The sequence below is a fragment of the Phragmites australis genome, chromosome 5, assembly GCF_958298935.1.
Source record: "Phragmites australis chromosome 5, lpPhrAust1.1, whole genome shotgun sequence".
Taxonomy (NCBI): Eukaryota; Viridiplantae; Streptophyta; class Magnoliopsida; order Poales; family Poaceae; genus Phragmites; species Phragmites australis.
Window position 1 is genome coordinate 44,217,575 of NC_084925.1, and position 25,685 is coordinate 44,243,259.

Sequence of the window (25,685 nt, forward strand, 5' to 3'; positions counted from 1 at the left end):
GACAATCACAATTGAGATGGATGCGAAAGCACTAGTGTGTTATGAGTTGCGGTACAATTATAGACGATTCATAAAAATTAGTAGATGGAGCCTCCAAATACACTGCTATACTTCTACACAGCATATCGCATCATGACGTGGACCCTTTGCTGCTTGTAGTCATGAAAGATTCACCACAGCCACACTCCCCTTTGGAGTTTGGGTTTATGAACACAAACTCAGACCTGCAATAGGAATGCTTATTACTTTACATATGTAAATGGAGAAGGAAGCATAGTTTCATGTCGGAACTGTACTTTAGTGGATCGTTGACATAGTCCGTCTTGGTGCCGATGACATGCATCAGAGCTTTAGTGTCAATTAGTACTTTAACTCCCTTCTCTTCGACAAGCTCGTCAAACTTGCCTTTTTCATCTGAAATTAGTAGTGATGATACTTGAGCAACAGTAGACAATAGTAACCACAAGCAAAAAGTTAAATATTTAGAACACAATGCAACATGGTTCAGTGCCCCATTTAAAAATCATGCTTGATTATAATTGGCCAAACTCAATACATGGACTGATTTGTGTAGATAAAATCAAGGAACCATGCCATACATTACATGCCACCAGTTTCTGCAAGAACTTGACCAACAGCAATGTTATGCGCTATCGGTAGCGCTGACTAACATTGATGCAACAGTGAAAAAGCATACCATGGCCAAGTATGACTGTAGATACCATCCAGTCAGATATTACACAAAATAATTAAACATGCATACCAGTATGCCACTGAACATGTTGACCTACATATCAACCAGATGGTAATAACAGCAGACTTGATAGTATGGTACTACTATATCACTAGACATCTTGGAGTCGGTTCCACAAGAACCACCATTTAGAAGCAATATATCCAATATAGAATTCTGCAGATTAGTTTACTGGGAAGTACCAGGTAGAAACATAACAATTGTTTTCCTAAAAAATCTTGCAATCGCATAACATAAACCATGGATTATGAAATCATCACCATTTTTGTTTGGGATTTTTTTAGATCATCATCACTTTTTGATTTGTTTTACTCCCTCCGAAACTTGTACACAGCAAATACTGGATGTTCAAGTTGCAGTACATGTTAATCACAGTGAAAATGATGAACAGGTACAGGAATAGTGGCAAGATAAGAAGAAAGCAAAGCATATCGGCGTAGTTGAGCGTGTAGGAGAGGTCGTTGCAGCCTCGCGCTTTGACACCGAGCCACAAGTAGGGTCACTGCTTGAGGCTGAGGAGCTGTCGGATCCTAGACGTCGCGTCGTCCGTTAGCATGAGGGCCTGCCTGCGGATGGCCCTGTCGGCCGCAGCCCTCAGCACGGACGACGACATGGCCTTATGAGAAACCAAGTTGAAACGTATCATAGTTTATCTTGTGTGATAAGTGATTGATGTTTGTGTGGCTTTTATTGGTTAGCATATGCATGGTTATATACTGTAATGTTGATTTTGTCTAACTAAAGTTAAAAAGAATTGGAGTTTATATCATTGTCTTGGTGCAGTAAGCTTACACTCACCGGATAGTCCGGTGTACGGGTTTTTGATCTCACCGGATAGTCCGGTGTGTGGTAGATGTGAGCACTGTAGCTTTTCAGCGCAGAGGTAGAGAAGAATTCATTCACCGGAAGGTTCGGACTATTTTCTCCAGAGAAGGGTGCAAATATGAAAGTCTGGTGCAGTAGCCTCACCGGATGGTCCGGTGTATGCACGGGTGATCACCGGAGGCTTCACCGGACAAAGTTTTTCAGAGAGGTTGAAAAACTAAGTTTCAGTGATGATGTATTCACCGGATGATACAGTGATGGGCGTGTGAACACTGGAGAGTATCACCGGGGCCTTTCAGTTCTGAGGCAAATATTGAGATGTTCACTGGATTGTCCAGTGTTGGGATTTTATGATCACCGAACTAATTTTTCTAGAGAGGAATGCAAACCAGGTTCCAATGGAGTTGTACTCATCGGATGGTCCGGTGTTGCACAGGTGTAAACGCCAGATCATCCGGTGTTTATATTTTTGTTACCTCTGAACTTTTTCAACTTGATTTCGATTTGGACTAACATGTGATGATGTTATATAGTTCTGGAGATGCATATTTGCTGGTCTCATGGTGTGCAAATAATGGATGCAACTTGGTGATCGACGGCGGGTGATCGGAGCTAAACGGGGTGCTTGATGCCAGACGATCAAGGAGGCCGGACGGAGTCAAAGATGATCCTAGCGGTACACGTAGGGGTCAAGCAAGGCAAGAGATGAAGGTTGATGAAGGCGGCTGTCGGTGAATCAGGAACCGGGGGTCCTCAAATCCCGAGGCCAGGCCAGCAATCCACCACGTGGCGCCATCCCGCGGAGTCTCCTCCGCGAGGTAAAAAACATTAAGTCCCGGGAGAGGGCGCTCGGGGCCACAGTCAGTGATCCCCGAGCGCCCAAGTTCCCCGATGATCTGCGAAGTCTAAGTGCCGGGAAGAAAGTGCTCGAGAAGGTATACGGTGACCCCCGAGCACCCGAGTCCCCCGACGATCAGGAAAGCTAAGTACCGGGAGAAGTGTGCCCGGGGCCGCGAGCGGTGGCCCCCTGGACACCCAAGTACCCCGAGGATCCACTGAAGGAAGTTCCGGGAGAGAGTGCTCGGGGCTGCGTGCAGCGGCCCCTGAGCACTCGGTCCCCCGAGGATCCGTACAAGCGTGCCCGGGAGAGAGTGCTCGGGGAGGTGAACAGTACCCCCGAGCACTCGGTTCTCCGAGGATCAAGAAAGGGCATTCTCGGGAGAGAGTGCTCGAGGAGGTGAACAGTGACCCCCGAGCACTCGGTTCCCCGACGACTCAGAGAGCTCCAGGACAGTGACCCCCGCAGGGGCCCACTGATGAGGTGTCAGCCAGTCAAAGGCCCAAGGCCGCACTTAAAGAGCGTGCGTGGCCTGTCACCCCCAACTGCTCCCGCCACGCTCGGTGTCAGTTCCTGCCACTTTCTGGCAGAAGGGCGTGGGGTCATTAAATGCACGGGTCCCATCGAGTGCCATCCGGCCTGTCTCGGGATAACATCGTAAGGGCCGAGACGTTCCGTCTGCCGCGCTGCTGTGGCAGGAGAACAAGACAGGACGGGCACGCCGGGCCGCTCTGCGTCTGCCCGGTGGGTCCTCTCCACGGCGTCCGTTGCCATTGCATTTATGGTGACGGATGACCGGGCGTGGGGCGTATTTTCCACCCCCGGTCACTTCGCACAGAGGCTATGATGACGCCCTTTCTATTTATGGTATCTTGGAACTCGTGCCCCCCTCCCGTTCGGGGCACGCTACTGCCGGCGGGTATTTAAAGCTGCCGGCAGCACGAACAAAGAAAAGTTTTAGTGGCTCTGAAGTGAATCAATCGCCCAGAAGTTTTTGAAGCTTTGAAATCTCTGAGCAAGCGAAGTAGCGAAGAGAAGAGAAGATCGAGAGCACCTAGAGCCAACAGATACACGTAGACCGAAGAACAAGGAGCCTCAGGCTCTAAGATAGATAAACATTCTTGTAACCAGAAACATCCTTGAGGGACATTCTCAGGGCATTTATAGTATCCATACAGGAGTAGGGTGTTACACCTCCGTGCGGCCCAAACATGTCTAAGCACCAGTGCATTTACTCCGTTCCGCACTCGATCATTCCACCCCACCGCCCATCGCATTCATACCCATTTATTTCTCTGGCGAACATATTCAGGATCATCTCCCGGCCAAATCTCTAAAAAGGGATCCCTCAGGATCCCTGCGACAGGAGTTAACCCTCCGACAGTGGCGTGTTGACAAAGTCAAGCGAAGGGGATGCTGGTGTAAGTGACAAGGTGACTCAAGGGATTGGTAGCAGAAGAGACTTGCCAGCGGTCAAGATCGCAAGACGGAGGACACACGTTAACATCGGAAGATTTGTTTGAGGTTAAAGCAAGCAGCTGTGAGTCACGCCTTAAGAAACGTGCGAGTCGGTTTCTTGTTTTGGCCACAAAACCACGGGCGGATGGAGTGCACGTGGCATCATTGTGAAGGCGCCACAGTCGTCCGATGGATCGAAGAGAAAATAGACCAAAATAACCCCGATGGTAGGTAGAAATATATTACAAGAGAAGGATATTTTGGGAATAGTCAAGAAAACTTGGTGGTCAAGTTTCCTAGGCTATAAATAGAGGGGTTTGGCTAGTTGGAAAGCCCACGCCTCGAGTCATCCATGTGAGAGCTTTGTATTAGGGTTTTAGATGAGAGAGAGAAGTGTTTAGCCTTTGTAATATGTGAGAGTTCTAATTGATAAATCTTTGTAATCCACCTAAAATAGAGCTGACCTCTTTGAGTAATAAAGTTTAAGTTTTTGCATAAACTTGAATTCTCCTCGTTCTAGTTTTCTTCTATTAGTTCCCTTGCAAGTTCTTGGTGTTTTGTTGTTGATTTTCGTTTTTCTTTTTGAGCTGAAATTTCAACACCTTGAGAAGTTGATTTTCTTGATGCTAGAGGCATAGAATTCACATACACATGCATATGTGATGGGGTATTAAATTCTCTTGCCTCTAGATCATCATCTTGGAGAATTTACTTGCCCCGTGACCTTATCTCGGTTTCGTTTATCTTCAAAGTTGCGAGCTTTTGGGCACAAAGACATATGAAATGGTTTTGAATAGAATCTATGGTTCATATTTTATCCGTGGAGTCATATTGCCTTGAAACTTTCTATCTCGCTTTGTCTCTCTGAGTATTTTGTTTCTGCTCAAGCTTTGAGGTGCGTTGGGTGATTAAAAATATGAGAAGGTCATCTATTTCGCAAAAAAATATTGAGGTGCCTGTTCACCCCCCCCCCCCCCCTCTAGTCACCACTTTCGGTCCTACACCTTCTCCGAGAAAACCTCTCCTCTAGAAACAACCTGCACTGCATAGTCCAAAATCCATGATAATAATGAGGAGAAGAGGATATCCGTTCGTTCCTAGATGAATCAAATCAGTTTGAAATGGAGATTCCGACATAAAGGGGAATGGGTCCATGGGGTGCTGATTCCCTTCAAATCGAATCGATTCAATCGCAAGCAAAAGTGGGGGCGCATCCTGAGAAGCGAGGGTCGCGCGACTAAGAAGGGAGATGTGGATGGGGTTAAGGTTCGGCAAAGGAGAGGGAGACGGGGATAGGGTCACAGACCTTGACTGGTGAAGGGGTGGCAGCGGAGTTGTCGGGCGCTATGGCGGTGCGCTGCGACGGCATGATGGTCGAGCTGGAGAAGTAGGAGGCGACGGTGGATTTGGCAGGGCCAAGGACGATGACGCAGCAGCAGTGGATGGAGATGCATGTGGAGGGAAAGGGTGGACGACGGATTCGGAGCTTCCAGCGGTGGAGAGCTCCCCTACCTCTCCGATCCTCCCTTTCCCTGCCAAAACACAGACCCCACCCTCCTCTGCGCGCCTCACCAGATCTACCGAGGTGGCGCGGGATGCGACAATCGACGCACAGGAGACGTGTGGAGTCACTAAGAGGACGCACGGCGTGGAGGAGAGGCATGAAGTAGCGGCTGAGGGAAGGGGCGGTGCGGGGATGCGGCATGGTGCCAATTTGTGGCGGTGTGGAGCGGCACTCGGTGCGGGTTCTGGTTGAGCGGCCGGGCGTGCTGACAATCGTGCCGATGTGCGGAGATGAGAGAGGAGCGACCAACTATTAGAGCTCGGAGGAAAACACTTTGTATTTTTTAACAGTAGAGATCATTGTATTTTAAATATTCTGATGGTAAGCTCAATTATTACAAATTACAAACCAGTGATTGATTTTAAAAAACAAAATCAGAGGCCTTCCTTATTCTTCTTCTTCTCGTCCTTGTTCTCTTATTACTTTATTCTTTCTCTTTCATACCAAAAAATTAAAAAGGGTTTGAAGGGCTCCCAAGTGCACTCGAGCTTCTCTGGATCCGCCGCTGCACCAAACCCAAGCAAACCACGGGCAACCATAACAAAAGGGCACTGAAGTCCATGCAACTGCTGCAAACAATCACAAGATGCATGATTTAGCCTTGACTCTATGTACAAAACAAACAAAATCCCCATGCAGTGCTCAAGTGAAGCAGATTGTTCGAAGTCTTTCTCCTCGAAGGCTGACTCGTGTTGTTTGAAATCCCCATATAGTCCAAATTACGCATATTTGCTCATAGTCTTTCCCCTCGAGGGCACTATTGCTTGCTAGTGCCGATTGAGTTGCCATGCCCTCATGCTTAGTGTGCATAGTTGCTTAGAGGCCACAAGCCCACACAAATGTTTTTTTTTTTGCCGTTATTTACATGAGGTTTGGAACTTTGGTGACCATATGTCATTTTAGCATAAAATGGTATCCCCTTTGGCCAGAGGTCACTAGTATATTGTACAATCTTATAATATACAAATAGGGTCGACATATCAACTATTTGCACACTACATTAATCTCCCACAACAAAAAAACAAACTGTAAGAAGCCACAAGCATACAATCGATGTAATGCGGCACAAAAGCACCAAATGTCAAAACAGTGGAGCTTTTCAAATTTATACATGAGTTCGTACTTACTACTGCTCTGCAAACAAAAAATGTAGTAACCAACTCCTTTTTTTCCCCAATTACACAAACCAGCATCATTGACTTGACTCCTTTTGAAGACTAGGAATACCCATAGCTCTGGCTTCATAAAAACTTAAAACTAGGAATATCTAACTTAAAAAAATTGAAAGTTGAAGCTTTACCGAATAGGCTCATAAACGTGATCTTTGACTCTTTGGCAGATGTCATCCCGTCACAGGTTCACACTGCTATAGTCCTGTGGCCCGCCGTAATGTGACCCTACCTTCTAGTGCTATCTAAATAGGTTCTATCTACTGGATCGGTTCGAGACACGATAATATAGTTACGGTCTAGACATAGCACGGTTCGATCCGACACGACACGAAGCCACGGGTTATGTCTAGGTCGAGCACACGGCACTACGGGTTAGCATTTCAACATCTAGAGGGGCGCTAACTACCTTCATCAACAGCGATGTTATCAGACATGAACAAAAAAAATTTAACATAATGCAATGATGGTATAAGCACAGGATGAATTATCCAGTGCTTTCACTGTTAGCACGAGATTTATTAACGATTTTTGTATCTATATTTTCTTCTGAGACCATATTCAGTCTTAATGAAAGGATAATCAACGAGAGAAGAACAAGTTTTTTAAGTGAGATGGTGGAAATGCTCACTATAATAAAAGATGGTGAACAAACTGAAACACAAATACAACACACCTTAGAGAACACTAAGCTTGAAACTTTATTCAAAAATTTGTATCTAGATGTCGATGAGAGCGTATAATTTCTAATTTTCTGAGCAAGATTGTACTTTTTTTATTTTGCTAGAAATATTTTTAATGAGGCAACCTATCAATAAAGCTCATTTTTAAAATTAATTATGTGTCCATATTATTTCTTGTTATTTTTTTATAATTTCTATTAAAAAATTCAAAAATGACTGTGACACATCACCCACCTCTCAATCTCTTATCTTAGTCTATAAATAGCCATGAGCTATACACGGAGCCACCATCCCAAACTCTCTCACAGTGAACAACAAAGCCACTTGCTAGCCAAAGTCATTTGCCCACTTTAATAAAATATTTTTATATTTTCATTCATGAATCTAGATGTCGAGAACTCGTATGTATGGTCATGGGTGTGACAAAATTTTAGAAAGATCTTTAGAGAAATTAATGAGGAATATGTAAGATTTGCTAAGTGTAATATATGCAACCATTAATCAGGTGTCAGATCTATAAATGAAACGAGACACTTGAGGAAATATATTAAATAGTACGAGCTAGGATTTCTAAAGAAACCATTTAATTTTCAAAGCAAATATTATACTCTTTTTTCTTCTAATAGAAAGATTTTTAACGAGAACAACCCATCAATAAAACTTACTTTTGTCTATTTTCTATAATTTTTTGATTTTTTGGAACTTTTAACTATTATTTTTTTTAATTTTTGGAGTGCTGTTAAGCCTTTTTTTCGCATTCGTAGGCCGAGCCCGCAGGATGCGCTTGCAATAGAGAAACACTTGTGTGATTGTGCCAGGCAATGCATACACTGTGACAGAGATCCGCTGTGAGCACCCAAATCAACCGGGTAACCTTCGATCCGGGCCGTTCATATCAAATCTGCCGTGTAGTGACAGACCCACAAAAGAAGTTTTTGTTTTTCTATAATGTTATGGAAACTCGCATCACAGAGAACAACTAGGTCCCATGTGTCAGAGTACGAAACAGAAAGATCAGAGGGCGTTAAGTGCGCCGGTTCAATTCAGATCAAACTCCTGGGTGTCTGATCTGAATATCAGCTTTTGCAAAATTAACTAGTCAGTGAGCACGTGAAGTCCAGGTGTCCCTGGCCGAAGAGAAAGAGATTAGCCATTTCTATGTAGCTGGCCTATCCCCACGAGCCAAAAACTGCAACAGGTTGCGAATTTTGATTGAAGGAGGCACCTCTGCCTTGCTGCCTAACTCCCTGAACCAGTGCACTGCAAGCAATTTGGCAGCATTTCTTCTCTCCCCAGGAGATAAAATTATCCAAAGAAACTGGCCGGGGAACAGCCTAAGTTCCATAATCCTGATTAGACACTGCTAATCGACGCGGCAAAACAAGAAAGATCCCGGCGAAAAGTAAGCGAAGGTGAGCCTAACACATTCAGATCAGAAATGGAGCCACAGGAGACGCATGCCTTCACGAAAGAAGATAGTGTTGTGAACTTAACTCCGGAAAGTTCAGAAGGATATTAACAGGGGTTAGGTCTCAGTTCACTTGTTGGGCTCAGAGGATGCCATCGTGTCGATGTAACATTCGCAACTCTCACGTTGTTGCTTTGGTAAACGAACCAGATTGTTTTCCTGCTTCTTTTTGACTTGTCATGTTTGCCACGAAGGCCACATGCAAAAAAAAGGTCCACTAGAGAGGTTGGTCACTACGGTCTGGCTTATCTGGAGATCCAGTTGAAAGGAGCGAGCACGGACATGGAAAGATCGAAAATTGCACGAAGGCTTGGAATCATTCTTTCCATGGCAAATGGGGACCTTAGCATGCATCATCGTGATTAGACACTACGATCGTGGTCCCAATTGTATTCATCGATCTTGAAAGCGAATCACGTATCTAGTACAATCTTAAGAAATGACCTACAAGCTTGATCAAGTATCAGTACAACATAGCACAAATTATGGATGTGTGGATCCGGTTCAAGTGCGTTCGTTTTCCCAAAACCCAGAAGATATAAACATGAAAGATTCATGGAGTACTCCTTAAGCAAGAGCGTGTAGCTTCGGAGCTTTTGTTACGGTGGGTGGGACCGCAAAAGGCGAGACATGCATGCCGGCCGGCCGGTAAAGCTATATGTATATGTGCAGGCATCATGCAAGTACAGCCATCCAAGGACACGAGTTCGTCGTGCACGGTGCAGGACTAAAAGCTTAAAATGAACAGCCGATGTTCGGATATATTTAATGGGTTCCTCGAAGTCATTATTTAGTTTTTTTAATTTAATTGGGTAAGAATTATTTACCTTAATATTTAATGGGTTCCTCGAAGTCATTATTTAGTTTTTTTAATTTAATTGGGTAAGAATTATTTACCTTAAGGAATGTAAAAGAGAGAAAATCGATGGTACATACATAAATAACAACATCGTCTTGACAATGATTTTAATCGTATTGACTTAGAGTGAACTGCGAGGAGATTCCTGAGTCCCAATAATCTCCGCCAATATATTACGCTGATAGAGGAGGAGGAGGAGAAGGAGCGTCCTTATTGTGGCACGTGTATCATGGATCGATGCATTCAGAAAGGTCCTTCAGTAGACTTGGTATATTCTCCAACTCCCTCTACAAGTTAAAAATTTGGTCTCGTATGTGGTGGATGTAATCTTAGATATGTTGTAGAACAAGAGGATCGACACATTTCGTGTATTAGCAGTTGTTGGGGTTGTCGTTAGAAGCCTACAGAAATATGAAGGTTATAATGTATAATAATTTTTTAAAGGATATGGACGGTTATGTGATCAAGTTATCACCCTCTCATGAATACATCGGAAGAATCAACACCTCCTATGAATGCTACCATCGTACAACTGAACGACACAGTCGTAGCTATGAGAGAACTTGGACCAGGGCTCATTCAGATGCTCATAAATCCATATGTGACTTGGAGGATGAAAACCACTCCTATTATGCAAAGAGAAATTGTATAGAGGCTCATCATACTCAATTGAACCAAACAAACCCTCACATCTCACCGCCAGCCGCCTCGCCCCCTTTCTACCTCGCCCCCTCCCACCCTAGCCTCCATTGATCATTGTGGCTTCAATTTGAAGATACAAGAGTCTTTTATAGATATGTGGTAGTACCATAGCTTCTTTTACTGTGGCGTAATTGTTTTCATGGCACCATATAAAACTTATTTTTCATCCGAAAGGACTTCGCATACTGCAACTATTATTGGTATCACACAACCTATCCTTTCGCTTCATAATTGTCTATCATGCCGCCTCAAAAATAAGTCGTCATGGATTCCTGAAGGAACCACCCGATGGGAGTACCACAATGGCACGAGTGTTCATTGTGCAGATGTGGTGACCGAGCTCGAATGTCAACGTTCTTTGAGGTCGAGACTTTTGGTAGTAGGTTCTTCATGTGTTTGAAGCTTACCGAAGATTTCATGGTGCGTCTCTCCCCCCCCCCCCCTCCCCCTCTCTGCCTTCGTCCACACCCCCCAACTATATATTGAGTATATCACTTCTAACTCCGGGTTTATTTTCCTAATCCTTATCGTTTCAAGGAATAAATCGATCTTGTTAGGCCACCATATAGTAAGGGCTACATCAGAGAGCCTAAAACCAAACATGAGTATGAGATTAGGATGTAAAAAACACAGTGCGGTAGGAGGCACGTCACGAGCGCCAACAAAAACGTCAACACCGAGAACAAGAACACAAGCAATAGGCCGACAAACTTAAGAGGTATGAGGTGGAACATCGTCTCCGATATGACATATTCTAAAGAGGCAAGATGCCGAGCTTCAAAAACATGAGAAAGACCTACAAAGATGTGAAGCACGCCTACGCTGGCAAGAAGTGGCTGAGCGTGAAGCAGCATGTCAACGAAGGGAAAAATATCCTCGGTGCACCCATTAGAAGCATATTCTTATCCATATCAATGTAATATTACCGTCAACTTTGTGTTACCCGCAGACATGTAGCCGTGATAATAAAATTGATGGCTTGTACTAGAATTGGTCACATTATTAAATATGTACTCTATTTTTAGACCTAGCCTTTTCAGACTTTCGGACCTAGCCTTTTCAGAACTACCCTTTTCAGAACTAGCCTTTTTCATAATTAACTTTCTCATCAGTAGCCTTTTTAGACCTAATCTTTTCAGAAGTAGCATTTTCAAACCTAACATTTTCAGATGTAGACTTTTCATAAGTAGGTTTTTCAGAAGTAACCCTTTTTAGATATAGCCTTTTCAGAAGTAGATTTTTTAGAAGTAGCCTTTTCAATTGATATGACCAATCCTTATCGCAGAATCAACTGCTTTCCCATAGCTGATTTTCGTGGACTTAGTCCATGCACCAGCATAAATCCACTATATAAATAAATGATCTCCTGACCACATATAAAACCAAACCACTAGCCTCAACCTTCACAACTCCAGCGAACGTAGCGTTCAATCCTTTCCCTAAGAAATACATACCACATACTACGTCTGATAGGGTTGAAGTGCCCATGTGCTGATGTGTAGACCTTTGTAGGGTGATGAAGTGCTCTGAGTTTTCCTAAACCTATGGAAGAAGATTCTTCATACGCCGTAACCACGAGTAAGATCCACCTCAGGGAAGCACCAATGTTGACTCCCGCTATCAGGTAGTAACTTCTAGCCAAACTACTCCAAAATTAACTAAATTTACCACTTAATATTTTGGTCTTCCTTGCAGTCGCTGCCACTACTATGTGATTTTTTTACAGTGGTTAAATACTGAGCAGTCAAATACGGATGTGTTTCTCCTTCACACTCAACATAGCGTCGCTTAGAGACGCTTCCATAAGATGGAAGCCAAGAAGTGCATTTAGAAGGAACAGGAGAAGATGAGCGAGGAGCATAACCGTATGATGGAGTAGACCCATGAGGTGGAGAGGGAGAGGAAGCGTGAGAGGACATGTTGGGCGTGTGAGGCAGGATCGAAAGCAACGAGGAATGGAAAATAACCACATTGCACTCAGTAGACCAGATGTTGTGATCATGTTGTTTATATTCTTTAATGCATGTTAGGTTTTATTACGGTACATATTTTATCGTATATCGTACATACCACCGTGTACGTCATAGTTCTCATTAAAATTACCATATTCAACCTTTCGTTTCCATAAACTTCGGGTATCCAAAATATCGTACAAATATTTAATGGCATTGGATGAATTGACAAAAAATACCGACACACATATGCCTATTATACCGCAAACAAAATTGATTTCAAACACAACAAGGTGTCTTCTGTTTATTAAGTGACACCTTGTTACCACCCTATGATAGGGCCAGACCAATAGTTCATCGGACGAGAGGAAGATTTCGGCCCATAAACCAGTGACATTTTCTATGCCATATCAGCAGCCTACCAGGTCAATATGTCACTCGTTACGAGACACCGATGAACTAACGATGAATAACTTCTGCCGAATGGTCCGGTCTATTCACTATGATGCATTCAGGAGTCCGGTGGGCCGATCTCGTCGATTGGACTGACACTAGAAATTTGGAATGCCGCGTGTCGAACAAGGCCTCCTCCTGCAGTCAATGAAGGCTGTCGAACAAGGCCTCCTCCCCGCAGCCCCGCACCATCTACTCGAGGGCTCTCGGCCCATGTACTGTGATTGCGAGGGAGAAATTTTTATTTTTATATTTCTTAAATCAAAAAATTGTAAAAATAGGTTTAAAAATATAAATGTTACGTTTTATTATTCTAAAAATTCAAAATACTATTGAAATAGTTCTGAGAAATTAAAAAAAATGTTGGTATAGAGGGTTGTATGATTTAGCTCTGAAAAAAATTCAAACAAAAGTATAATTTGTATAATGAGAAATAAAAAATATAAATTTCATTGTACAGAGTTAAACTATGTATAATAAAATTTGTCATTTTTATTTCTCATTTTGCATGTAATTGTTTGGGTTGAATTTTTTTAGAGCTAGGTTATATATCTCTACACCATATATTTTTCAGATTTTTTTTATGACTATTTCAATTGTGTTTTGAATTTTGAGATTATTGAGATGCTTTTTTTTTAACCTGTCGCACGTTAGATGAAAAATATGAATATAAGTTAGTGTTCGTTAGTTGTACGAAGTTGAATAGGATGAGATCTTTCTGGATGAATACGATGATCTTGAATAAGATGGTATAAGTAGCATGATTGATTGAATGTATGGACTGTACATGAGAATGCTTGTTTGGATGTAGAGATGCACGTATAAATATGTTTAGTTGCTAAAAAATAAGAAATATATCTATTTATAACTTAATTTTTTTATAATATGATATTTTTATGATTATAATTATCAATAAATTATTCTAATCTATTACATGTATTAAAGGGCCAACATTCAGAACAATTCTAGTATTAAAATTACTGTAACTACTATTTTATGTGGATCTCATGTATATATGTACATATATGTATGTATATATGTGTATATACACATACACATATGTATACATACATATATATGTATGTACACGTATGTGTAAGTATACATATTTTTTGCGAAGTTCCAGAAAATAGTGAAAGTAATAATAGTTATATTGATAAATTCAACTGAAATAATCTAAAATGCAGAGAAAAATATCTTAAACTCAAAAAAATGAAACAAATTTAATTAAGTTTGTATTACTGTCATCTACATGTTAAAAATTATATGCATACATGAAAGTACCACTATTTTTCCATAATTAAATGAATATGTTTGATAAATTCATAAGTAAATATTTAGATGTTCAAAATTGGTGAATCTAATTTTTTTAGTCTTCTTCTGTCATGCTCTGTCAAAAAAAAGGGACATGACATAGGGACGCCAATCTACCTAGTTAGTATTAATATTTATTAAATACAATTAATTATAACTTAACATGTCACTATTTATCGCTAATTACCCACATTAATACTTAATTATAGCTAATAACATCTAATTGCAACTAATACCTAGCTAATTGTCATTAATCATCATTAATACTCACTAATCATCACTAAGTATATATAATTACACGAGCTGAAAGATGAGGCCGTTCGACCAATTTTTCCATATAGAATGATTCAACATTTTTGATAGAATAATCTTAAAATCTATATCATCATTCATCTACCCGAACACATACATAACAACATATCCAGCACCATCCTATATATATATCACCCTATATATACAGCCAAACACTAGCTAAATGTGGGATTTTCCCAAACGAATGCCTATTTTTATGATTTTTCGATTTAAGAAATATAAAAGTAAAGAAACCTCAACGAGGGAGCGCTCGACCAAGTCCGTACGTAGAAGATCTGCATATATTTCACGATCCAGTTCCTGTGGGCCCTAGGGCGCCGCCGGCGCTTTTGACCCCACCCGTCCACCCCTATCGCGGCTAGGGTTGGAAACGGATCGAATACGTATGGAATCGAATTCGGATAGTACGATTTACCATATTTTAATTCGAATGCGAATACGGATCCGGATATCCTCGAATACAAATATGAATCGGATAGTTCGAATACGAATCCGCATTCGGATATCTACTCGATCTTCGAAACTCAGGTCAGAAATTTAATTTTTTGAAAAAAATTTGACTGAAATTTGATAAAATTCGACTGAAATTTGTTCTAATTTGATTGGACCGGAATTTTAGAAATTTTGTTCAAAATTTATTTTGGAAATTTAAATTTTTGATCAAATTTAACTGAAATTTGACTGAAATTTATTCCAATTTGATTGGGTTGGAATTTCGTTCATATCTGAAATTTCTAAAACTTTAGAAAAATTTAGTTCCCTAGTTAACGGATACGGATATAAATCAAATATATCTCGAATTCGGATATCCACATTTGAATCTGAATCTCGAAAACGAATTCGAATATATCTATTTTAGTATCCATTTCAGAAACAAATACAGATATAAATATCTATATTTATATTTTAACAGATACAAAATCAAATAATTCAAATTACCTGCCATCCATTTCCACCCCTCGGCCACCGCGAATACATAAGCTTCCGCAGTCGCCACCTGGCGCTCTTCGATTCGACGGATATACCCCGTCCTCTGCTCCGCCATGGACCCGAACGCCACAGCGTCGTCTCTGAATCCTGATCACCGTCGCGAGCGGCATCCGAAACCAATGGCGCTCCTCTCGCCGAGCCCGCGCGCGCTCTACGTGCGGGAGGCCGCGGCGGCGGCGGCCTCGCCGCACCCGCACTCCTCAGCCTCTTCCTCGACCGTCGGCGGCGGGGCGGCCGGCCGGGGAGGCCTGTTGTGGCTGTGGCGCGGGACGGAGAGGAGGAGGAGGAGGGAGGCGGCCAGGACGGAGGCCTACTTCTGGGACGTGTCGAAGCCGGTGGAGATGGAGGAGATCGACAGCATGGAGAAGCTTGACGACGCGCTCCAGTGGTCCGTCGAGAACAAGCAGCCCGTCGTCATCGACTGGTACTAGACTCGTATCATGCTACCACGTTGCCTAGCCTTCCGACGCAGCTTCGTACTACTTAGATTCAACTCCACGGAATGGACATGTCTGGTGTGTGTCCAATAATTCAGGGGAGATCCCGATTGCCATGACAGCAGAACTGAGACGCTTTCTTTTATCGACGTGCTAATCTTAAACTAGCTATATTATATTTCATCGAAGTTGAAATTTAGTTTATTCTTGTTAGGATGACTAGTTGGTGTCGGAAATGCATTTACCTGAAGCCCGGACTGGAGAAGATAGCAGGAGAATATCTAGGGTCGGTGTAAATTCACCTCAGTGGAATGTTGGATTGGCGCAATTGCAAGTTTTCTCATACTGAACTGTTATCCAGTCAACTGATCCCAAGATTTAAAGATATGCTTTCCAGATTATGAAATGTGTTAAACCCATTTCTTGATTTGTTGGAATGAAACATGCATCACATCTCTGTTGCAGAGTCAGGTTTTACTTTGTTGATGTCAATAAAGTTCCACAAGCCGTGGTAAAAAGAGGGAATATAACTGTAAGTCATCAAGTTCCAGATTATCTTCACATTATACAAAAGCCAACAACTAGTATATTCACAAGAAGAAAGAGCAAACGTGGTGTAAAGAACCAAATAGTCCAGTGTTCAAATTCAATTCAATCAATATATCTACAGGATTTCAGCTAATCAGCTTGAGAACTCAAATACCATTTCCAACAACCATAACGAACCCATGGCAATTCAGAATCTCCAAACTACCTAGCAAGCTGGGCAGAAGCAACCGCTTCAGGCACTTGACTTCAATCCTCACAGTTAGCCCTGCGGCGCGACGCAGCCGACTACAACGACGGCGAAGTCGAGGGCTCGTCGGTGCCGACGGGGACGTCGGAGAGCGGCGCCAGCACTCGCCTCACGCTCATGGACCGCATCTGCCGGAAGCTCAGGGACCTGAGCCTGCTGTCCTTGGAGAAGACGTTGGACGAGTTGCGGAGGATCAGGTAGACCAGCCCCTGGACGAGCACGAACACGGCGACCTTGACGAGCGCGTCGCGGAGCTCCGGCGAGAGCGAGTTGAAGGCCGCTTCCATGGCTACCGGCGGCGAGAGGAGAGGTTGTTCGCAAGGGAGAGGTGTGTGAGGGGGGGGGGGGGCGTGTATGACCTGTGAGATACTGAGATGTCACGTTTGTGTATTGGCGGGAGTCTCTTGCTTTATACAGAGCCGTTTGGCTTGTGAGTTTGCAGCATGTGCTACTTGCAAGTTGTTTTTTCTTGGTCGTACACGCAAGCGGTGAAGTGTTGTGAGTTTCGTAGGTATATCTTCGATTGTGATTGGTTGGTTTATTTTGCAAGGGTTGAGTACCGTTATCGACGGTTACAAGCACTTTCTCTTTGACTCTTCAACATAGTCTGAAACACAAATAGAACCGAAATAAGGGCATATTTTGATTTATTGTACTGAATAATTCAGAGTATAATGAGTTGTCTTCTCTCGTATATTCTCTCATATACAAAGAGAGGGGTAGAAAAACCCTCTCTTCACGAGGGAGTAGGAATAGGTAAAATAGCCTATCCAAAATAAGAGAACTCCTTATTCTGTCCCAACAGAAATTCAAAGAACAATTCTCTACTCGTAGCTGTTTACGATTTCTATTTGCTCAATTAGATCGTGTTGCTGTGTGAACATCTTGGATTACTGGAATGGTTTGACCAGGGGTCGGGGACATCTGTCAAGTTTGAAAGGCTGCTAGTAATAGAGTACTTGGACGGTTTGGTTAAGGTGCCATTGAAGAAACTGGAATGTGACATGGCATCCTGATTCTCCAGCTAGACGCTGACGTATCTGATCCACCCTTTCCAAGCAATCGCTATCTTGAGATAAGTACAATTTTTTGGAACAGGTTGTAATGAAAAGAGGCAATTCTTTATATGTTACTGGTAAAACTCACAAATCTTTGATATATAATCGTACGTCTATAACGTATGAGGTCACTTAATCACTGATATGTGGGTTTAAAGATATATCATAGATTTAAATTTTAACCATTAACATGTGAGAAATTATATCTAATTAAAACTTGTTTGACATGGTCACAAACTCCTAATTTGTGCCACAGAATATCCTATGAGTGTCGGATAAAAGTTCACACCATTGGATTTGATCAAAATCACGATATTACGTTGACATGTTTCTAGATTTTCCCCCCTAGAACTCTGACTGCAGCGATGATCGATCGATCGATGCGTTCCAAGAAAGCCTCATCTTCTCCGATTCCCAGAAGTCAAAACCTCCTCCTAGCTAGTCGTGAGAACCTTCTTGGACTTGACATTCCGTTGTACCACTTCGATCTTCTCGGTCTTTTCAACAGGAGAGGAGATAGCAGCAAGGACGTGGCCCCGCCATTCTCTTCGTGCGCAAGTAAGCATTAGCGCCACCGGCACCATCTTACCGTCGTAAATCTACATTCTCCTGCGAAGCAACTAGATGGCTCCATTTGACAGTTCTAACGTCTATAATTCGACTAAACATGCCACATGCATTCTTACGCGTTGGCCGCTTTGAGTTCCGAGGCCAAACAATAGATACCCACACACACAAACTGTTGTCTGCCTGTTTCTCTTCTTCGTACCGCCTCTTACAAGGGGAGGAAAAAAACATTTCTCGTGTTGCGGAACGGAGAAAAGACGTAATAAGGGGCCTCTATCTCTGATTTAAATTCTTCATGGAGAATAATTTTTTAAGTAATTCTGTGATTAAAAATATAGAGAATGATTTTTTTAAGTAATTCTGTGATTAAAAATAATTTTATAGTGGTTCTTTAAAATAAGTTATACGAAAAAGTGATTCTGTACGGTAAGTCAATCAGATGAAACTATTTTTTTCAACTTCTCAGCTTTTAATTTATTTCAAAAAATCATTCTCACAAATTTCACTTAAAAAATAAAAAATTAAAAACTATTATTTAACAAAGTACATAAGACACTTCCACCGACGACGCTTTGCAAAGTACATGGGATTTCCCCGCGAGAGTTCCAATAATCTCTCAGGCGTCGTTACCTTCTTCTTTTGCGCGCATTCAGCTCTGTTCCACCTGGCGATGCATCACGCGTTACGTCAGAGGATCTCTCACCCGGCAGGTATACTGCCTGCTTGGACACGGTACTCTAATCTTGGTGGCCGGAAAACGACGGGCAATGGGCTCGTGAAACTTGCTGCCGGCCGAACCATGGAGGTGGCTGATTCTGCGAGTGTCTGCCAGATCCGATAACTCCCTAGCCATGAACAAAGGGAGACACCACAGACAGACAGACAGACAGACAGACAAACAGACAACCCATGCAAGGTTTGCAGCTGGGGGGAACAAATTGTATCCATCTGAATTGCTCCACGAAATCAACACGCGCGGCATAAAAAAGAGACACGACAAAAGTAATATGGAAAAGCATGCTTCAGAGACAAGGCTCTTCTTTACGATCATCACATGTGTAATGAGGATAACCACAATGGGTGTTCACTGTTTCCTGGAAACAAATAGCACAGCCTAATAATACATCTAGTACCAACCAATATCCTTAGGAGACAACATTTGATTAGACACGCCTTGCACCGGAAGATATCAAAACTGCATTGGCAATCCAACTCTCTCTGGCACTTTTGTTGGATAAGAAAAACGACTTGCCCTGAGCGAACTTCTGATTTGGGCAATAGCAGCTACAAATCTGCGAAGAAGTCTGCTGAGGGTCTACCTGAACTCTGACCTTTCCCTGTTTTTTTACTCCTTGATCCTGAACTCCGCACAAAAGAGAGTAAGAAACAGCTTTCAGATAATCAAACAGCTATCAGAAGATTCAGTTATCATGCTAATGACACACTGCATACTTCGGTACAAAGAAAAAAAATCATCATTACCTTTCGAAGAGCGTGGCTCCATATCTACATCCATCTCATTATCGTCACTATCATCACTACCAGGTTCAACCGACTCATCACCGTGGACTAGCTGTGGACCATTCAAGAGTTCTTGCAAGTCCCACAGCTGCATACAAAACAGGATGCCATTTTAGATACACAAGCGCCCACAGAGCAAGACTGAGGGTGAGGGAGGAGGGAGGGTACACCTTCAGCATTTTATCATGTGAGATGCTGCCAAGATATTTCCTATCATTCGAAAGAGCTGCATAGCATAGATAACAAGTGAGAACATGTAGTTTACTATTTTTACAAACAAATGGACAGAACATACCAAGGGCCTCAATTGGATATTCTGAATGCTCAGCAAGTGGCTGGATTATCCTGTTAGGTAAGATACCCACTAATCTGCATGAGAAACATGGATTTCAGGTTTTAAAAAACAATTAATAATTAAGCAATATTCAACACCAAAAGTAGTCAATCCAAGGCAGCGTAATAAATTTCAAACCTGATCACACCATCTGATGCACCAGAAATCAGAGTTTCTTCATCCAGCTAAAACATAAAATACACTCATCATAAGAATAACTACAAAAAGGCAGCCACAACAATTATCTAAGGATTATGTACTACCAACCTTTAGCATAGTATCAACAGATTGTGCGTGGCCCAGAAAGCGGTCGCTATCCACAAAAGCAAGTCAGTACATAACCATAAACAATATCACTTGCACACATACATGGGTATAAAATGACAAAACATAAAGAAACAGACTTGTTGCAACATTTCACAATGGTTTCAAACTCTGAATGCTAGCTGACATGATCCTTCTAAGGATTTACTAATCAATAATAATGAGATGAGTTCAGTAAAGTTAGCATTGGATCTGTGCAAATTGTAATTTTAAATTACACATCAGCCAATAAAGCCTGAACATATCAAATTTCAATCAAGAAAAAACAATGGCACGCACCATGCAAAAGATAATGATAATTTATCCAAATATTAGAAAGAAAAATATAGCTACAATTTCAGCATCACAACTGAAAAAGAAATACAACTTTTTTATGATGAGCAATTTCAGAGATAACCACATCCAGAGAAAAACTGGTGTATTTTCATGGGTGCAATTTCAAAAGTGAAATGCCACCATCTATAGGCCAATAGATATTACTATAGGCAAAACCTTGCTTCATAAGGTAACGAGAAATAGCATTAGAGAAAGTATTAAGTCATGAAAACATGGTTACCTGCAATCCTTAAAGTATCCCCACGAATATAACAACAGAGCTCCACTTGGAGTTCCACAAACAACTTTTTTACCATTCTGAGAGTAAAAAAAAAAGAGGTTAATATACAATTATGAAAAATGAAACTACGGATGAACACGTTGATCGGTAAAAGCTGATTAACAGAAACAATCACCTTCATTACCACCAAAGATAGCAATTCGTCTTCTGAAAATTCAGATTGGAACTTTACCTGTCAACAAATTAGGCGTGATTTTGAAAATGCAAGTCAAATTACAATAATATATCCAAAAATCAAAGTGAAATTAAAATTAGGATTTAATACTGGATTGAGATGTGATGTATTACAAAGAAAACTCACTTTATTCCTACGAAGATTGTTGACAGACAAAGTCCCATCGCCGCTGCAAACAACCAGAGGATAAATTTTTATTACCATATTAACACACATAATAGTTGTCCATAAGTTTAACAGGCAGAACTACTGCAAAGAAATATAACTTCAGTGACTCGTAGCATATGAGCATCAATGGAGTAATAGTTATTTCTGACATTAAAAAAGCGAAAGGGTTGCATGGTACTCCCTCCGGTCATAAATACTTGTCACTTTTGACTTTTAACGGTCTTCGACGTGCAACTTTGACCATGATTTTCTATTAGAATATAGTTATAGTATCTAATTAAAAATATAATATTATGAAAGTATTTTTCAAGACAAATCTACACGTGTGATTTTTATGTTTCCAAACTAAATATTTTGGAAGCTATTGATGGTCAAAGTTTTAAAAGTTTGACCGGATCTTGGTCAAAATGAAAAGTATTTATGACCGGAGGGAGTAGCTTCATGACACAAAATGGGCTATGAAGCAAGAGATTGGTAACAATAATTAGTGTTTGCTATGCATAGAGTATAACAGTGGTGTTAAAATATAGAGTAAATTAAAATATATGAAAATAGAGCAATGCAATCATCTGAATTCCAGAAAATACAAATTATGTACCTTGTGGCCAATATTTGATTTGTATCTGACACATAGGTCATATCTGATATGTAATCTTCATGGGTATCAAAGGTGTTACAGCAAGAGTGCTCCCGTGTATCCCATACCTAAAATTGCAAAAATGTTTTAATGTAAACAAACTTCACAGAAATTAACTTTTAGCCAATAAAATATAATTACCTACAGAACAAATTATATACATAAAACGTGCTACCATATAAATGCCACAACAGTGCAAAAAAAAAAATACATCTCTTGAAACATTTTTTTAACAAGTGTCCTTACAGCTATTCCACTTTTATCCACCTAAAGTCCTAATACAGATGATTAGCACTTACAAAAAATGTGCTTAGATAATAAGCTGGTGCATGCTTATTTTTATATTTCACCTAAATGTCCAGTACTGAGACATAATAATGGAACTTGACTCCATTTAACAGCTATACACCATGACTAGCAGAATTAATATTTAATACCTTAATGCAACCTTCATCATCACCTGTGGCTACCATAGTTTCAGTAAGACATACAAGGCGGTTAATGCCATTCCTAAAATATCAACAAAAAATGGAATAACCTTTAGTTCCATCATTATATCAATAACAACATGGCAAACTAACAAAACTCACTCATGTGCATCCTCCAAGCGGGCAATGGCCTTGCCTGTTTCTACATCGGAGGCAAGAATTGAGCAATCGGCAGATCCCGACAAAATCACTGAAACATGCCACAACATCAAGACAACCCACAGGACCTAGTTAGAGGATATAACAAGATACGAAGAGGCATGTTCACCTTCCAAATTTCCATATTGCCATTGCCAAGACAAAGGTGCTAATTTTGTAGCAACATAATTTAAGCACAGTAACGATCAGAACCGTCCATAAAATGCACGATAGCTGATTTGGCAAAGAGGGAGGTGGTAGAGGTATACTACCTTTGTTTCACAATATTTGCTCAACATACATAGCTAGCAGAAACAAAAGCTAAGCAATTATTCATGGAATATCTATTATTGCAGGCTGCAGCTACTAGTTGAACATACTAATGATCTATCTAATGAGTGCAAGTTTGATACAATCCTATCAAAAAAATAGTATTACAGAAGGCAATAAGTCATTACCTTTTCCTGAATCCACAAATCGAACAGCTCTACATGACTCCTTATGAGCTTTTACCGTAAATAGCCTATCAAAGAAAAATGAATTTTGCATTAGTCCCTATGATATAAAACCAACTTGTGAATTGTGATAGCAGAACCACATTCTAACAAACAGCAGTCATAGAAAACTAAACTGGATCAGGATCATATACAAATCAAACACACGGTAATTTCTAAACTGAATCAGGATCGTATACACTTCAAACACCCAATCAACCCGCACTAACATATCAAGCTTAAAACAGGCCCCTGATTCTATGGAGGAAGCGACTAAGGAAAGGTTAAACCCTGAACGAACTACTGGAAAATTATAAATTTGCACTGACCGCATGAATATTGTTATGTGTTAGTACCTAATTGCAACTGATATCAACAGCTTGGAACTGTAAATTTCTAGAAATTATGGACCAAGAACTAAAACCAACACCCAAACAAAACCCTATGAACACTAATCCAATGCTAGAAGACAACGCAGGCCACGGTGACAGAGCACCAAAAGTTCAAGTATGAAATTAACCAGCACGAGGTGTAGGGTATTTCGTGAGTACCTCTCAGGCTGCGACTCGGGGGCGTAGCGAAACCTGCAAAAACCAACTAGATTAGACGCGACCAGTTCGTCGCTGTAAGAATTACCAAACTAGAACACGGGACTTCATACGGGTTAGGGTTTATAGTGGGTTTTTGGCAGTGCGTACAGGTGGAGCTCGCCGGTGATGAGAGAGGTGGCGACGAGGGGGGACGACGGGTGGAAGTCGAGGTCGAAGGCCATCTCCTCGTGGAGGGCCTCCATCGCGGTGGCGGGCGGGGCGGAGAGGGAGGCGGCGGCGGCGGGCGGGTCTGGAAGACAACAGCCGAGTCGAGGACCCCGCGCCCCTCGGCGCTTAGGTATCGCGTGCTTGCAAGCTGGGCCGGGCCATGAAGTCGTGAGCGGTGGTAACATGTACTATACTCGTGAGCAGAAGTTATATAAATTTATACTTGTGAGTTAATTTTCAATCTATTATAGGTAAAAATTGGTATCACACCTTCGTCACCGGAGAGCATACCCATATACTCGTTAATATAATAAACATGTATTAAATATAAAACCAAATATATAATAATAATATCATAAATTTAAATCTATATCTCAACTAAGATAATAAACAAACATCTCATATAAACATAACATATATATCATATTAGAACATCATCATATAGTTCGCACATATATCATATTGTTTCATACTCACCTCTCTATTAACAATGAAGTGGACTCATATGTGTGGAGCGGGTATACGTACGAAGTAGCCACAGGTAAACCCGTTCTATACATATCTCTCTATACCTATTGAGTTTAATTTTAAACTCAGCACCCATACCTACAGATAAAAATTACATTCTAAATCTACGTCTGTTAAGATTTTTACACATATGCAGATAAATAAAATATATCTATTATCGTCCCTAGTCATAGGTCACTAGTTTAGCTATTCATCGTTCTCGCCCCTACTAGCTCAAACAAAATCAAGATCACAGTCACATATCACCTTTGCTGGCGCCAATACGCGCCCAATATGCGGCAGCGCGTCTGTAACATGTGATGCGGGAGTGGTTGTGTCACCGATGCCCCCGCAGCCTCAGCGTCTCCAATGGCGACGTGGTGGCTACGGATCTATGCTGCTTCTTCCTGAGGGACGATCGCTTGAAGCATGGAAACGCCGGAGGTATTCATCGGGGATGAGATGGCTCGCTGGAGGCGTTCGTTGACGGCGAGAGGTGGAGTTTGAGCTTGATTCTTCGGGGGAGAAGGGGATGTGTGGGATGGACGGTGAAGAAGGCTCACCGATCACCACTGCTCACGGCCCACAGGGTTTGACAAATGACAATTGGCACAGTCACATCAACACATTAATCGGAGCAAAACAAAATGAGGGAAATTTCTGCGCTAGCGGCACCGATTGGGCCGTTTTTCAATTTCTTGAAGAAAGTTTGTGTTCATATAAACTACTCAATGCCAACGACAATGACTGTAGCAAAGCGTTATCTATTACAAAAGTATCATAATGTACGATAATCGGTGGATACTAAGTAACCCCTTGGAGGTTCTACTTTTAGGACCTATTTGTTTAGTTTTCTGTTTATGGTTTTTCTGAAAAACTGTATTTTTAGTTTTTTTAAAAGCTATTTGGATTTTAGCTGTTGGATTTTACAATAATTTTTTAGTTTTTCAGCACACTATTTATTAGAAAAGTTAATCTCGGCTATTTTTTAGCTTATAGTTTATTTCCTTAGAAGCAGGCTTCTAGCTTATCTAAAAATCAATTTTCAGCAAACTCGCTTAATTGTGCTTCTATTTTTTAGGCTTCTAACAGAAGCAGAAGGCAAAAGCAGCCTAAAACCAGCACGTACCCTTAAATTTAGAATTTTTTTAATAATAATATTTTTTTAAAAAATTATAAAAATAATAGTTAAATTTATAAAAATGTTGTACCGAACCACCGCTTCCATGTTGGCTCAGAAAGATGCGAGCTTTGATTCTTCCCTTGCGAGTAGGCGAGAGAGAGTACTACGAGAAGCAGCTCGCGACGCTGCGTACCTTCGAGGAG

The 25,685-nt window shown here is 41.4% G+C and overlaps 3 protein-coding genes and 1 pseudogene across 3 annotated transcripts; 1 reads left to right on the forward strand and 3 right to left on the reverse strand.

The window, feature by feature from the left end:
* Positions 1–92: 92 nt before the first annotated feature.
* On the reverse strand, positions 93–1,379 carry LOC133917734 (iron-sulfur assembly protein IscA-like 1, mitochondrial; annotated as a pseudogene).
* A 14,017-nt stretch (positions 1,380–15,396) lies between these two features.
* On the forward strand, positions 15,397–16,460 carry LOC133917735 (thioredoxin-like 3-1, chloroplastic). Its single transcript, XM_062361598.1, has 3 exons — positions 15,397–15,765; positions 15,993–16,064; positions 16,244–16,460. Exons 1-3 carry the CDS (start codon positions 15,461–15,463, stop codon positions 16,458–16,460), a joined length of 594 nt encoding a protein of 197 aa, XP_062217582.1. The 5' UTR covers positions 15,397–15,460.
* LOC133917736 (uncharacterized) lies at positions 16,314–16,932 on the reverse strand. The gene has a single exon (XM_062361599.1). The coding sequence runs from the start codon at positions 16,859–16,861 to the stop codon at positions 16,613–16,615; it is 249 nt and encodes an 82-aa protein (XP_062217583.1). The 5' UTR covers positions 16,862–16,932; the 3' UTR covers positions 16,314–16,612.
* A 2,288-nt stretch (positions 16,933–19,220) lies between these two features.
* Positions 19,221–23,974, reverse strand: LOC133919906 (WD repeat-containing protein 55). The gene is made up of 15 exons (XM_062364465.1): positions 23,793–23,974; positions 23,646–23,678; positions 23,059–23,123; positions 22,565–22,652; positions 22,412–22,484; positions 21,936–22,042; positions 21,296–21,338; positions 21,110–21,166; positions 20,935–21,011; positions 20,322–20,367; positions 20,193–20,239; positions 20,016–20,089; positions 19,891–19,946; positions 19,682–19,808; positions 19,221–19,557 (listed from the first exon to the last, which is right to left on the reverse strand). Exons 1-15 carry the CDS (start codon positions 23,885–23,887, stop codon positions 19,484–19,486), a joined length of 1,062 nt encoding a protein of 353 aa, XP_062220449.1. The 5' UTR covers positions 23,888–23,974; the 3' UTR covers positions 19,221–19,483.
* Between the last annotated feature and the right edge of the window lie 1,711 nt (positions 23,975–25,685).